Genomic DNA, 15,366 nt, shown 5'->3' with positions numbered 1-15,366 from the left:
TGGTGTAGTACATCATCCAACCATCCATTTATATAAATATATATATATATGTATATATGTATATGGGCTTATATAAATCTATGTGTGTATGTGTATGGGCTTCTCTGGTAGCTCGGCTTGTAAAGAATCCACCTGGAATGCAGGAGACCTGGTTCGATTCCTGGGTTGGGAAGATCCCCTAGTGAAAGGATAGGCTACCTACTCCATTATTCATGGGCTTCCCTGGTGGCTCGGATGGTAAGGAATCTGCTTGCAATGTGGGAGACCTGGATTCAATCCCTGGGTTGGGAAGATTCCTTGAAGGAAGGCATGGCAACCCACTCCAGTATTCTTGCCTGGAGAATCCCCATGGACAGAGGAGCCTGGAGGGCTGCATATATGTGTATGTATGTATATTTGGCCATACTACATGGCTTTCAGGACCTCAGTTCCCTCCAACCAGGGATCAAACTTGTCTCCCTGCAGTGGAAGCATGGCATCCTAACCACTGGACTTCTGGGGGATTTCCCATTTATACACACATTTATGCCAAAAAAGTGTATATATAACACTAATATATACACTTTGACAAATAAATATGGATGACATACCCTTAGCTTGACCAGGGGATTGATGACCACAAATAACCAAAAAAGATAACCTACCAGATCTCCAGGGGTCCAGTGATTGGTGTCATGGTTGAAAGTATGGCCTTAGAGCTTTGCTAGAAAGCTAGTTTTGGTTCAGTGTCTCCACGGATGCCCAGGTGAGAGTTCCTTCCTCCCTTCTGCTCTCCCCTGTGCCACCCACACTCACCAGGTCCTAGACTGTTTCATGTTCAGCTTCATCTGATGCAAGCATGCCTGGCCTAGTAAACCAAGCCGTACAATTTGGCTTATGATAGCAGCATCAGAGCTGCTCCAAAATATATATAAATCAACAGTGGTAAATATTGTAGATTTATATATATATGCAAAAATATATGCACACTATTCTTATGTCATCTATGACATTTTTTTATCTGAATACTTTAAAAATTATTTGTTTGCTGTGCTGGGCATGGGCTTCTGATTACAGTGATTTCTCTGGTTGTGGAGCACAGGCTCTTGGGCAGGCTTCAGCAGTTGCAGCTCCTGAGCTCCAGAGCACCAACTCAATAGTTGTGGCTTACGGGCTTAGTTGCTCCACAGCATGTGGTATCTTCCTGGACCAGGGATCAAACTGGTGTCTTTTGCATTGGCAGGCGGATTCTTTACCACTGAGCCACCAGGGAAGCCCCTGTATACTTTTCTTTGATGTGATTGTTTTTAACATGCTAAATTATATATGTGTATGTGTATGTATAAAGAGTACTGGCCTTTAGTCTCTTTCTTGGTTTACAAGAGCTCACGGCTTCTAAGGAAGGTACCTGTGGATAGTACGTGCATTTTTCTCAGCTCACTGGATGGTGTATTTGTGGATGCAGAATATCAATGTGATTCTCAAGCAAACCCTCCATAGTTTATCCCTGGCCCCACTTACTCCCATGGCAACGTAGCACGTCTGTTGTATGGTGGGGCACTGTCCTTGTGGATGGACCTTGAGAGGAGCTGAGGAGGGTGGGCATGTAAACTTTGACAACAGCTGACTTGGCTGGCTTGATTATTGGGTCTTCCTCCTTCTAGGACACGGCAAGCCATGGGCGGAGCAGTGCCTTTCAAGGCTGCCCTCACACAGCGCTTAGCTCTGATCCAGCCCTCCAGGGAACAGGTGCAGAGGCTCCTAGCAGAGCACCCCCCGCACCTGACCCCTGGCATAAGGTAAGGGATGCCCAGTCTGGGCACACTGTCTCTCTCTCAGCACCTGCATTTGGGGGCATGTCCTTCATTACTGTAGAGCTTCCGTGTGGTTCTTTCGGTCCTTGTGACTGGTCTTGTCTGGCTGGTTGGTCCTACCCATGTCTGCCTTCCCTCTCTCCCAACAGAGAGCCAAAATCCCCTCTTCATCTCGTGTTTCTAGGTCCATGGGCAGAGCAGAGTTGTGGAATGGTTTTCTAAAGCAGTCAAGCCCCACCCACTAATTTCTAAGTGCATTTAGAAAAATATATATGGAACATTAATTCACTAGGCGATATACCTTGTCTGATGTACCTTGGACAGATGCATTAGGAGAAATGCATATTTGAGTTTCCTTTTCACGTTTCCTGTTTTCACTTTTGTATTGATCAGCATTTGGTATTTGAGTTTCCTTTTTTTTTTTTTTTGCAGGGAGCTAGTAAGTCGCCTACAAGAACGAAATGTTCAGGTTTTCCTGATATCTGGTGGCTTTAGGAGCATTGTGGAGCATGTTGCTTCAAAGCTCAACATTCCATCAACCAATGTATTTGCCAATAGGCTGAAGTTCTACTTTAATGGTAAGACTTTCATGGTCACATTTTCCCCTCTAATCAGTTTTAGTATTTAATGTCTGTTGGAATGCAGCTTCAGCAAGGTGGCGTCAGAGTTAAATGCTGAGATAGAGGGTTCTCTTTACTGATGTCTTTCACACCTTGGTATCCTTTACTCTGCAAGATACACTTAGGGCATCATCTCTCCTACCTTCAGTATCCATAAAATCATCTGTCTGTATATACATGTCTGCATTTTAGTAAATAATGTCATGTAACCCATATGACTTATTTTGTCATTCAGTATATTTCAGTTTTATGAAAGCTCTCATGTATTAGAGCCAACTTGGCTCGTGTGTTTGACTCAGGAAGGAGAGTTAATTTGTGAGCAAGTCACTGCACTGTAGCTGCCTTTGGAGGCGCCTCCTGGCCCCTTTCTGGACCATCACAGAGCCACAACTGTAATCTTCTCGTCATCTTAAGATGTCTCCAGTTATGTCAGGGGGTGGCTGGCATTCTTAAAACCAAATGGCATTAATTAAAAACATTAAATGTGTTACTAGAACACTTTTGAAGAGTTTTTAAGATAGAAATCATTAAAAAAAAGAGTAGAGTATAAGTGTAGTAATTACTGTAAGATGGAAATAATCCATCAAATGTAAATTAGAATCTCCTCTTAGAAGAAATTATATAATAACATGTTTTAAATTAATATATTACTGTTTCATGGTGTTCTGCCATTTCAATAAGTTTTGAGACTTGCTGTACTGGAAGCTTAGAAGATAAAACCAATTAACTGCAAGATGTTTATCACCTAAAGGAATAACCTTGACAAGAAGTTTGTAATTTAAAAGCATAGCTTGTTTATTCTGAGAAATAAGTGTGGAAGTCCAGGCTGTGTGGAAGGCCATTTTTAGCTTTGCCAGTCGTATGTAAATGAGGATATCATCTATGCAAAAAAGTGGCCCTACTGATCTAATTCTGTGGATCTGTTTTATAGGTGAATATGCAGGTTTTGATGAGACGCAGCCAACAGCTGAATCTGGTGGAAAAGGAAAAGTTATTAAATTGTTAAAGGAAAAATTTCACTTTAAGAAGATCGTCATGGTTGGAGATGGAGCCACAGACATGGAAGCCTGTCCTCCTGCTGTATGTATTAAGCATACTCATTTTTATGCAGCTTGTGAGAATGAAACAAAAACCTGTATCACCATAAAACAAAAAAACAAAATAAATAAAACACATTCAATCTCAATATATTAATTGACTTTTTGCAAACCCAAGGAAGGTTGCAAGTAAGGAACTTAAACCCCATTTAAAACTTCCAAAGACCCCTTGTCCCTGCAGTATGGCTGCTGCCTCTTAGCCCAAGTATGTGCTCAATGAGGTTTGGCTTCATTTCCACAATTAATGCAGCTCTTATACTACAACCAGAATTTGTGTTTTATATTTGATAAACTATTTCCTCATACATTATCTTATTTAATCTTCATAACAGCCCTGTGAAGTAAAAAGTATCATCTTTTCCTCTTTACTGATGGGGTAACTGAGGGTCATGGGGATTCGATACTATGGCCGTATTAAAGCATTTTATTCTTCTTCTGCATTTCCATTGCTTTCTGAGACTAGCAGGAAATAAGTGCTCTATGTATGTGTGTGTGTGTGTGTGTGTGTGCGCATGTGTGCTCAGTCACTCAGCTGTGTCCGACTCTTTGGGACCCCATGGACTGTAGCCAATACCTTAAATATCACATGTCCATTTCACATAGGACTGTGACTCTAACATTTCGTTCTACCTTAAAAAAACTGAACCAAAAATATAGTGGTGAACATTTCACTACCTAGTTTCCTCAGATCTAAAAATAACATCTGTCTGTCAATGATTAATTAAAAGTGGTTAAAGAATTTTTGGGGATCCTTTTAACATTACTTGAGTCAGTTTGAAATAATGCGTTCTTAAATGATTTACAGCCAATGTCAGGGTCGACTAAGTACTGAAAGCCAGGCCAGTGGATATCAGAGTACAAGGCATAAAATGCAGGGTTCTCTCAGGGGGCCCTGAATCCTGGTATCCAAGAAGGACAGAATTACAAAGTGCAGAAGATCCTATCGGTCAGAAGGTGACACAGCCCGACTGAACCAAGGGAAGGTGGTGTGTGTGCAGGTCTGTAGCCCTGGAAGGTGGTCCGAGGAATCTGTGCCCTAATCTGCGCCCAAAGGTTGGGTTCCCCAACCTTTGTGGCACCAGGGACCGGTTTCGTGGAAGGCAATTTTTCCACGGACCGGGGGTTGAGGGGTGGAAGATGGTTTCTGGATGATTCAAGGGCTTTGCATTTATTAATTGCCGCCACTGACCTGACAGAAAGTGGAGCTCAGGAGGAGTGCAAGCCATGCGGAGCAGTTTGTAAATACAGATGAAGCTTCTCTCACTCTCCTGCTGCTCACCTTCTCCTGTGTGCAGTACCAAGTGCGTGGCCCGGGAGCGGGAGCCCTGCCCTAAAGGGCACTTAGCAGTCGCCATGTGGAAGCTAGGCAGAACTTGGCGGGGAGGGCTTCTAGGGGGAAGGGAAGCAGCAGAGCACAGTCCTGATGGACTAGCGCAGTCTCAGGCTGGCCAGTGGGCAGGGAGGTGTGGGAGTGGGCTTTCTCTTCAGCAAGAGAAGAAGACCCCACGCACTAGGCTGTCTGGTGTTACCTTTGGGTCATGGGAAGTCCTGGAAGCCTCTGGACCAAGAAGGAACAAGTCAGGGTGTTAGGACAGTGGAACTGGTGCTGGCCTGCAGAGGGCTGCCGCAGAGGCAGGAGTTCAAGAGGCTCGAGTTATCTAAATGTAAGAATCTACTTATTTTTCCCCCATTGTATGGTATGAAAATAAAAATGAAGAGAAAGGGCAAGTAAGATAAATCTGTACTTCTAAATCAGTGTATATTGTGTCTGTGTCCTGGCAGAAAAAAGAGAAAATACCACTTAAAAAGACCATTGACTATGGAATTTCCCTTGGAGAAGGGCATGGCAACCCACTCCAGATTCTTGCCTGGGAAATCTCGTGGACAGATTGCATCAGCCCTGGTAGGCTACAGTCCATGGGGTTGCAAAAGATTCAGACACAACTAGTGACTAACAACAATGAGGCTTCCCTGGTGGTCCAGTGGTTAAGACTCCACTTTCCAGTGCAGGGGTATAAGGGTTTGATCCCTGGTCGGGGAACTAAGATTCCACATGCTGTGAAGGCGCAGCCAAAAAATTCAAAAGATCATTAACTAAGAGAAGGTATCACTGAGAAGAAGTGAATGAAACAATGCACCTTTAAATCATTCTACCAGTGAAAAATAGAGTGCTGCTAACATACTCCGGGTTGTCATCTCCTTCAGCCCGGGATAACAGGCCTCCCTGCGGGCAGTGGGGTGGGTCCCTCAGGTTCACGCAGGACACCAGCTGGGAGATATTCTGCCATGGCCCTGATTCCATGCCTCGGGCATTTCCCCAGCCCCACAGGCCTCTCTTCAATCTTCTTTCTTTGAAATTGGCCTGGATGTGATTGCCACCCAGTTTAGGACTCAGATGTTTGCCACCTGGTGTGGTTTTATTTACTTGTTTTTTAATATTTGTTTGGCTGTGCTGAGGCTCCACTGTGGTACTTGGGATTTTTAGTTGCAGCAAGTGGGATCTAGTTCTCTGACCAGGGATTGAACGCAGGCCCCCTGCATTGGGAGCATGGAGTCTTAGCCATTGGACTACCAGGGAAGTCCCTATTTAAAAAAATATATACATGTATTTATTTGGCTGTGCAGGGTCTTAGATGTGCTGTGCAGGATCTAGTTCCCTGGCAAGGAACTGAATCTGGGCCCCCTGCATTGGAAGCAAGAAGTCTTAACCACTGGACCACCGAGGGAAGTCCCAGGTTTTATTTTTGTAAGCAGTGGTCTTGATTTTCCGAGGACTTCAGTTCTTCTGAAGCCCACAGTGTCCAGCTGAGTGCTTCTGCTGCAGTGGTGGTCAGACTCATTTATTCGCGTGGCGGGAAGAGGGGAGGAGGTGAGCAGGCTCACAGGGAGCTGGGGAGGGAGGCATCCCAGGTGATGCTGGGCTCACTTGTCTTTGTTCAGAGTTTCTTCTTTTCAATAATACTTATTTCCCTAGGCTGCTGCTGTCTCTCTTTCTCTCTCTCCTTATAAACTATTTCCCTTTCTTTCTCTTCGTAGGATGCTTTCATTGGATTCGGAGGAAATGTGATCAGGCAGCAAGTAAAGGATAACGCGGAATGGTACATCACTGATTTTGTAGAGCTTCTGGGAGCACTGGAAGAATAAGATCCATTTTTATAAAGTTCATAACTTCAGGTTAATTTTTAAAAGTTATGCAGTTTGATACTGTTTGCTTCCAATTGCTGATTACAACCCAATCTATGAATTTGGTATTGATTATCTGTACCTCCAAGTGAACGATAGTTAGGGCTCATAACATTGTGGTTTGTTTTTTTAAACTGTAGTTCCAGTATTATTATGACCATTTAATTGCCTGGAGAGTTTTATAATCTGAATTCTTTATCAATCTATCAGTTCTTTATCAATCAATCAATTCTAGCTATGTTTGATTTGAAGCCTTTGGAAGGTGGATGGTAAATTAAACACCTTCACTATTGGGAATGTGGATTAGGCAGCTTTAAATGAAATTGGTTTTCCCTTTATATATAAATAAAAGTTTATCCACATATCAAAACAAATTTGTAGGTTTTTTTTTTTTTTTTTTTTGAGTCACACCACTCAGCTTGTGGGATCTCAGTTCCCTGACCAGGGTGAACCGAGGCCCTTGGCAGTGAAAGCTCAGAATCCTAACCACTGGACTGCCAGGGAATTTCTGAGTTGTCGAAACTTTAATTCTGCCTATCATGTATTTCAGTATCCAATATTTCAGATACTTTAAGTATTCGAGTAGGAACAACCTCCAAGCAAGGAACCCAGGGGTGGAGATCCTGCTGAGCACAGAGGTCGTCACAGCACATCCACCATCAGCCCCACCCCTGGGGGCGGTGTTGAGTGTGAGGGATGGAAGCCCTTTTCTTCCCTCTTGGTATTTGTCACACAGGAAATGTTACAAAGGCTTTTTTAAAAAAGGTAACATGGAGGGTTGAAAGTACTGACCTTAAAAGATGGGTATTTGAGCTCAGCTTGGTGTCTGTGATGACCTAGAGGGGTGGGAGGGAGGCTCAAGAGGGAGAGGATATATGTATACTGATGTACCTGAACATAGCTGATTCACGTCATTGTACAACAGAAACTAACACAACATCATTGTAAAGCAATTGTACTCCAATTTTTTAAAATGGATATTTGATAATGACATGAATTAAAAGAACTAAAAACAAACCAAAAAGAACTAAAAACAAATCTTAATCATTTCAAATAAAGATCAGCATTTTCCCTTAAATGAATTAAGGAATAGCTCATCAGAACTTATACGAACCATTTCTTTCTTTTTTCTGAAATACTGATTTATTTCACTGTACCAGGTCTTTGTTTTGGCACTTGGGATCTTCTAGTCGGGACCTTTGAACTGTTCACTGTGACATGTGGGATCTAGTTCCCTGACCAGGGGTTGAACCTGGGTCCCCTGCATTGAGAGTGAGGAGTCTTAGCCACTGGACTACCAGGGAAGTCACTGAACTATTTCTGAACTATTTCACAAGTGGTTTGGGAGGATCCAAAAGGCCAGGTTCATGTTTATTCTGAGCAGCGGCCTTAAAGGGGACATTTCAGAACATGCTTTGAAAATCTGAGATTTTATACTCTTTGCTGGTTTGAAAATTTGAGATTTTATACACTCCCTGGTGGGAAACGGGGGGAAGACAGAGACACACAGGTTCAGGAAGAGGCAGCCTTGAGTGGACACTGTTGGATAATTAAGTAGCAAAGGCCAGAAGGGTTTAACATCAGAAGAGATTTGAAAAATTTATAATTTAACCAAATAATCAACTTTGGTCAAATAATGAGATCATTATTTAGCCAAATAATCAAATCAGATGAACCAAACCTCCTTCCAAATCAGAGTTTCTAGAGGAGAGCTTATGACATAGGTTTGGCAACATTTAAATGAGACCACAGACAAGAGGGCGGTTGTTTCGCCATTGTGAGCTCTCACTGGCAGCTCTCCTCAAAGCTGTTTCGCAGCTTTAGTGCCGCAAAGTGGGCAGGACCAAGCAGGCCAGACTGTGGAGAGCTCCGCAAAGCGCCTCAGCCTTGGCCACCACCCTGTGTATAGGAGCTGGAGCAAGCCCGGCGGACGGGTGGAGGACAGGGCTTCCGTCCAACCCCCTGCCCTCCATGTCTAACCACCAGGCCTGAGAAGTGGCCTGAACAGAAGGTGCGTGCTGAATGTGGCTCAGGGGTGTCTGATCTGCCGAGGAATCGTGAGACCCACAGAGAACCTCTTACACCAATCACACGGCCCCTCCTCCCGCCCCCAGGCTGCCCAGCTCTCACTGGCTGCCCAGAAGCAGCAGGCACAGTCCTGTCTTTGTTGTGTCGGGGGTGAGTCTGACACGTCCCAACAACTGAGCTAACCTCTTCCATGCTTTTCTCATTCTGGACTCATTGGAAACAGCCACAGAAAAGCTCTTCCAGGAGTTCTGTACACAGTGGCGCCAGGACAGGGTTCAGAAGGCCGCGACAGTGTTATGTGGTTTCCTATCCTTGTGACATCTATCATTTTTCATTCTGAAACAGACTAACATTGAGAATTGGGTTCAAACCAGTCATTCCTAAAGGAAACCAACCCTGAATATTCATTGAAAGGACTGATGCTGAGGTGGAAGCTCCAATACTTTGGCCATCTGATGCGAAGAGCCGACTCTTTAGAAAAGACCTTGAGGCTGGGAAAGATTGGAGGCAAGAGAACAAGGCAAAAGGGGATGAGATGGTTGGATGGTATCACTGACTCAATGAACATGAATTTGAGCAAACTCCTGGAGATAGTGGAGGAAAGGGAAGCCTGGTTTGCTGCAGTCCATGTGATTGCAGGGTTGGACATGACTGAGTGATTGAACAATTCTCTCTTTCAGTGGAGACAAGTGTTTCTTCACAACATCTAGGGAGGCCCACTTGGCTGCCACTCCCAGAGCAGGGCACAGCGCTCTAGATGTGGGGCAGGAGTGGAGCAGGAGATGCCAGAGATGGAAATGGTCGGCCTCAGTCGTGATGGCATAGTGTGGTGGCTCTTGCTCTGTGACCCTCAGAATCTTTATGATCAGGTTCAGCAAATTTGGACAGTCATCTGGTCACAAGTCACGCTGATTTTTTTTTAAGATTTTTTTTTTGATGACTATTTTTAAAGTGTTTATTGAATTTGTTACCATAGTGCTTCTGTTTTAGGTTTTGGGTGTTTTGGCCTCGGGACATGTGGAATGTTAACTCCTTGACCAGGGATCAAACCTGCACCCTCTGCACTAGAAGGCAGAGTCTTAACCGCCGGCCTAACAGGGAAGTCCCAAGTCACCCTGCTTATTTTCACATTTCCCAAGATGTGTTCAACTGTCTCCTCGTGTGATTCTCACAACCTTGAGGTCAGCAGTATAGAGGTCACTGTCCTATTTTTGACAGATAGGAAACAAGCTCACAAGTTAATGACTACTATGAGTTCTCATTCAGAGCTGGAACCCAGGCCAGTGATTTGCACAGCATCCTTTATCTTATGCATGACTAGAGCATGAACTATTTAGTGGGGCCAAGAGCATCCACCCTAAGCTGTGATCACAGGTGTTAACATAATACACAGAAGAAATTTTACCTCTTAGGATTGAAGACCGTTTTGCAAAAAATTCAAGTGGTTTCTTTTTTTAAAAAATTGTTTGTGGTTGAACTGGGTCTTCGTTGCTGTGTGTGGGCTTTCTCTAGTTGGCGGCAAGTGGGGACTGCCCTTCACTGCAGTGCGTGGGCTTCTCATCGCGGTGGCTCCTCGTCGCAGTGAGCAGCTTTAGGGCACACCAGCTTCAGCGGTTGCAGTGTGCAGGCTCACTAGTTGTGGCTCATGGGCTTAGTTGCTCTGCAGCATGTGACTCTTCCTGGACCAAGGATCAAACCTGTGTCCCCTGCTTTGGCAGGTGGATTCTTAACCACTGTACCACCAGGGAAGTGGTTTCATTTTTAATGGTTACTGAACTCTGGAAAAAGTGCTAGTTTTAGGAATAGTTTGACCAGTTTCCAAATCAGAATGTACATATATGTGTGTGTATATATACATATATATGTATATATATGTATATTTTTGGCCATGTCACGAGGCACGTAGGGGATCTTAGTTCCCTGCCCAGGGATTAAACCCACGCCCCCTGCATTGGAAGCACAGTCTTAACCACAGGACCACTAGAGAAGTTCCTATAGATGTTTTTTGTCTCCCTTTTATCAATACATTGATACATCAGTATATTATCAATACATTTATGGAGCTTGTCTAGGCAGATCATATTTCCAAGGATTTATAGAATGAAAAATAGGAATAAAGTTGCTGCCCTTCTTTCTGAGAGCTCTGTGTATTCTCCAGTTAGAACTGACAATCTCTTTTCCTTCCTTTTCCCTTCCTTCCCTTTCTCCCTGTTTCTTCTATTGACTCATCAAGCATCTTTATCTACTATGTCTCAGCCAGAAACTGAAATTATCAATTTAATAAGAAATGTGAAAGTTTAATGTAGAATTGAAGAAAAAGAATCTTTCACAGGCAGCTGTGAGGATAAGGGAAAAGAGGCAGGTTCTATCAAGTCCGAGTTGGGAGGAGAGCAAAGTGAGGTTCCAAGAGGGCTTGTAAAAAATAGTAGGGGTGATGTCACATGAACTAGAATTAAAAATGAGTTGGCTTGTATAAATAATAATCACCAGGCTTATACCCAGTGAGTGGAAAATGAGTTTGGAAGTTTAATATTGCCAGGGAAAATTACTAGTTGGACAAATTAATAAGATTTGTTCTACTCCAGGGGTTTAATAAAAGAATTTTACAAATTGGGTAAGAATTGCTAAAATAAAGTGTTAATTTGATAAATTACCTTATTTATAGATCACTCCTGCAAAGGTCACCAAGTGACCGCCATGTTACTAAATTAATGATCTGTTTTCAGCCTTCATCCAACCCAACCTTGCACTAGTGTTTGACACAGATAATCTCATCCTTGATGGACCTTCTTCACTTATGTTTCATGAAATCCCACTTTGAGTTTCTTCCTGTTTCCTTGGTGGCTTCTCACTCTCTCTTCCTGGTTTGTCTTCACCTTGGTCCTCTTCTCTATCTATACTCACTCCTCATTGATTTAAAAACAAATTATTTTTGGCTGCACGGGGTCTTTATTGCTCCACACGCAGGCTTCCTTTAGTTGCGAGCAGGGGCCATCTCCAGGTGCAGTACTCAGGCTTCTCGCTGCAGTGGCTTCTCATTGTGGAGCACAGGCTCTAGGCACACAGGCTTCATTAATTGTATTGCACTTAGTTGCAATTGTATTGGACTTAGTTGCTCCACAGCATGTGGAAGCTTCCCTGACCAGGAACTGAACCCATGTCCCCTGCCTTGGCAGGCTGATTCGTAACAACTGGACCACCAGGGAAGCCCTGTCCACTGACTTTCAGTTCTATATGACGACAATTCTAACTCCAGGCCAGATGTGCTCTGCATTTGAGACTCACATACCCAACTGCCTACCTGATACCTCCACCTGGGTATCTGCATAGACATGTCAGACTCAAACGAAGCAAAATTCCTGATCTTCACACCTTAGATCTTTTCCGCCTTCAGCCTTCCCCATCCTTTTAGTTGCCAAGGCCAAATTAAGTCATTAAAAAATTTTTCCCCTCTCATCCACATTCCAAAATGAGTTGTTCACCAAATCATCTTGGCTGTGCTGTCAGAGTATATTTAGAATCTGACCATTCTCCCTACTTCCACTGCTACTCCTAGTCTGGGCCACCACTTACAGTGTAAGTCAGACCATGCCCTTCCTCTGCTCAAAACCTCCCAGTGGATCCTGCCTCAGAGTAAAAGACCTTCCGATGGCCTCCAACCCCCTATGGATCCAGCTTCGTGACCTCTTCTCCCACCAGCCACAGTGGTCTCTACTGCACACCAGGCAGGAGCCTGCCTTAGGGCCTATGCTGTAGCCATCCCCTCAGCATGAAGGGATTTCTCCCCAAACACTGGCTAACTTACTCACCTCCTTCAAGTTTAAGCTTAAATCTCAGCTTTTCAGTGAAGCCAACTCCGACCAAACATTTTTAATATTATGTACTGCCCCTCCCAGCCCACCCCCAGATTCGTGATCCCCATTACCCATTCTACCGTTTTCCACTATGGCATTTATCAACTTCTGCCGTACCATGTAGCTTACAAAGTTTTGTATTTAATTGCTAGTCTCCTTTCACTGGCTCTTGAGAAACCTATATGCAGGTCAGGAAGCAACAGTTAGAACTGGATATGGAACAACAGACTGGTTCCAAATAGGAAAAGGAGTATGTCAAGGCTGTATATTGTCACCCTGCTTATTTAACTTATATGCAGAGTACATCATGAGAAACGCTGGGCTGGAAGAAGCACAAGCTGGAATCAAGATCGCTGGGAGAAATATTAATAACCTCAGATACGCAGATGACACCACCCTTATGGCAGAAAGTGAAGAGGAACTCAAAAGCCTCTTGATGAAAGTGAAAGAGGAGAGTGAAAAAGTTGGCTTAAAGCTCAACTTTCAGAAAGCTAAGATCATGGCATCTGGTCCTATCACTTCATGGGAAATAGATGGGGAAACAGTGGAAACAGTGTCAGACTATTTTTTTGGGCTCCAAAATCACTGCAGATGGTGATTGCAGCCATGAAATTAAAAGACACTTATTCCTTGGAAGAAAAGTTATGACCAACCTAGATAGCATATTCAAAAGCAGAGACATTACTTTGCCAACAAAGGTCCGTCTAGTCGAGGCTATGGTTTTTCTAGTGGTCATGTATGGATGTGTGAGTTGGACTGTGAAGAAAGCTGAGCACTGAAGAATTGATGCTTTTGAACTATGGTGTTGGAGAAGACTCTTGAGAGTCCCTTGGACTGCAAGGAGATCCAACCGGTCCACTCTAAAGATTAGTCCTGGGTGTTCATTGGAAGGATTGATGCTAAAGCTGAAACTCTAATACTTTGGCCGCCTCATGTGAAGAGTTGACTCATTGGAAAAGACCCTGATGCTGGGAGGGATTGGGGGCAGGAGAAGGGGACGACAGAGGATGAGATGGCTGGATGGCATCACCAACTCAATGGACATGAGTTTGAGTAAACTCCAGGAGTTGGTGATGGACAGGGAAGCCTGGTGTGCTGCGATTCATGGGGTAGCGAAGAGTTGGACATGACTGACGAGTGAACTGAACTGAACTTTCACTGGACTGCAAGCTTCACAAGGACAGGGAATCATGTTTTGTTTATGTTATTCCAAGTGCCTGGTGTTGGGCACATAACAGAAGCTCAGTGTTTGTTGAATCGAATGAAGGCCAAAACCCAGTTTTTACTGCCTCAAGTTGTGAAACCTAATGACTTAATTAGAACAGAAATCGCTCAAGACTCTAGAGGAGGGTGTACTCTGACAGAATTCCATTTTAGAGTTGGCTTATTGCTCTGTGCTTTTTTGAACAGAAAGATTGTTTAAGAAAGCAAGACAAAAAGAGAGTAGCAAACTATTTCTAAAAGATCAGTTTTTCATAGTCTATTGATATTCAGCACCTAGACATCCAGGTTCTCACTCCGAACGGCCCATGGATGAGCAGTCAGGTAGGTGAGGCAGTTTAGGGAGGTTCTCAGGCCCAGTTAATGTATCAACTTGTCTGGCCTAAGGGATGCGCAGACAAGTGGTAAAACTTTATTTCTAGATGTGTCTGTCAGGGTTTTGTTGGAAGGGATTAGCAGGAGATCCCATAGACGGTAAAGTGCACTGCTCTCCCCAGTGTGGGTGGATATCACCCCATCCATTGGGGGCCCAAATGGAACAAACAGGTGAAAGGAGGGCAAATTCACTCTCTTCGTGAGCTGGATGCCCACCTTCTGCTCTGATACTACAGCTTCTGGTCCTTGGGCCTTTGACCTCGGACTGGGTCTTACGTCATCTGCTCCCCGATTCTCAGGCCTTTGGACTTGGACAGAATCCTACCACTGGGACTCTTGGCTTGCCAGCTGGCGCACAGCAAACTATGGACCTTCTTGATTTCCATAATGGCACAAGCCAATTCCTGTAATAAATCTCCTCTTAAATACATCTTTCAAAAAATTTTTATTGAAGTACAGTTGATTTATAATGTTAATTTCTGCTGTACAGCAAAGTGTCTCAGTTATACACACACACACATATTTTCATATTCTTTTCCATTATGGTTGGTCACAGGACACTGACTATAGTCCTATCAGTAGGACCTTGATATTTGTCCGTCCTATACATAATAGTTTGCCTTTACTAATCCCAAACTCCCCATCCTTCTCTCCCCCAAATACATATATATCTAGATAGCCTATTGGTTCTATTTCTCTGGAGAACTCTAATACACCAGTGAATAACAGAAGATTCTTAACTTCTACAGGGTTTGTTTCATTTACAAGCCCACATAATTTTGTAAGTGAAAATTCCCTCTGTCCAGAGCATTTTGTTCAGTTCTGAACAGCTAGATTACCTTTACTAGTAATAGTCATTCTACCAGTTTTCATTAAGTAATTTAGAAAGCAGTTCCACCTCAATGATTCATTCACATCCTGCAAACATGCTCTGAGCATCTAATCAGCAGAGTAGCTGCTGAACTTCAGGTCTGCTATGGCAGAGTTCACTACACCCGCTCTCCCCCACTGCTTCCTATGCCAGCAAGAAGGGCCAGTTACAGAAATCAGAGCTGAAGGGACCTTAGACGCTATTGAATTCCACCTCCACATTTCATAGGCTAAGGACCCAACCAAAGAAGGCAAGTACCCCTTCAAGGAGCAGAGCCTGTTCTTCCATCAGCGCCCCAACTCCCCAACACCAGACCATTATGCA

At 43.8% G+C, this 15,366-nt stretch overlaps 1 protein-coding gene and 1 non-coding gene across 6 annotated transcripts in view; one reads left to right on the top strand and one right to left on the bottom strand.

Moving 5' to 3' along the window:
• The window catches only part of PSPH (phosphoserine phosphatase), a 30,684-nt gene extending 23,617 nt beyond the window's left edge, over positions 1 to 7,067 (top strand). For all 5 annotated transcript variants that reach the window (XM_019987268.2, XM_070779972.1, XM_019987265.2 and 2 more), the window contains 4 exons: positions 1,644 to 1,778; positions 2,226 to 2,371; positions 3,345 to 3,493; positions 6,547 to 7,067. In XM_019987268.2, coding sequence (XP_019842827.2) covers positions 1,644 to 1,778; positions 2,226 to 2,371; positions 3,345 to 3,493; positions 6,547 to 6,654 — 538 coding nt within the window. In that variant the 3' untranslated portion in view covers positions 6,655 to 7,067. The remainder of the gene's footprint in view (positions 1 to 1,643; positions 1,779 to 2,225; positions 2,372 to 3,344; positions 3,494 to 6,546) is intronic.
• An 857-nt stretch (positions 7,068 to 7,924) lies between these two features.
• TRNAE-CUC (transfer RNA glutamic acid (anticodon CUC)) lies at positions 7,925 to 7,997 on the bottom strand. Its single transcript has one exon. It is a non-coding gene; the product is annotated as a tRNA-Glu (tRNA).
• Positions 7,998 to 15,366: the final 7,369 nt, after the last annotated feature.

This window comes from Bos indicus, chromosome 25 (assembly GCF_029378745.1).
Source record: "Bos indicus isolate NIAB-ARS_2022 breed Sahiwal x Tharparkar chromosome 25, NIAB-ARS_B.indTharparkar_mat_pri_1.0, whole genome shotgun sequence".
NCBI classification, from domain to species: domain Eukaryota; kingdom Metazoa; phylum Chordata; class Mammalia; order Artiodactyla; family Bovidae; genus Bos; species Bos indicus.
The sequence above is the reverse complement of the archived record's forward strand: the minus strand, read 5'-3'. Positions and strand labels throughout refer to the sequence as shown.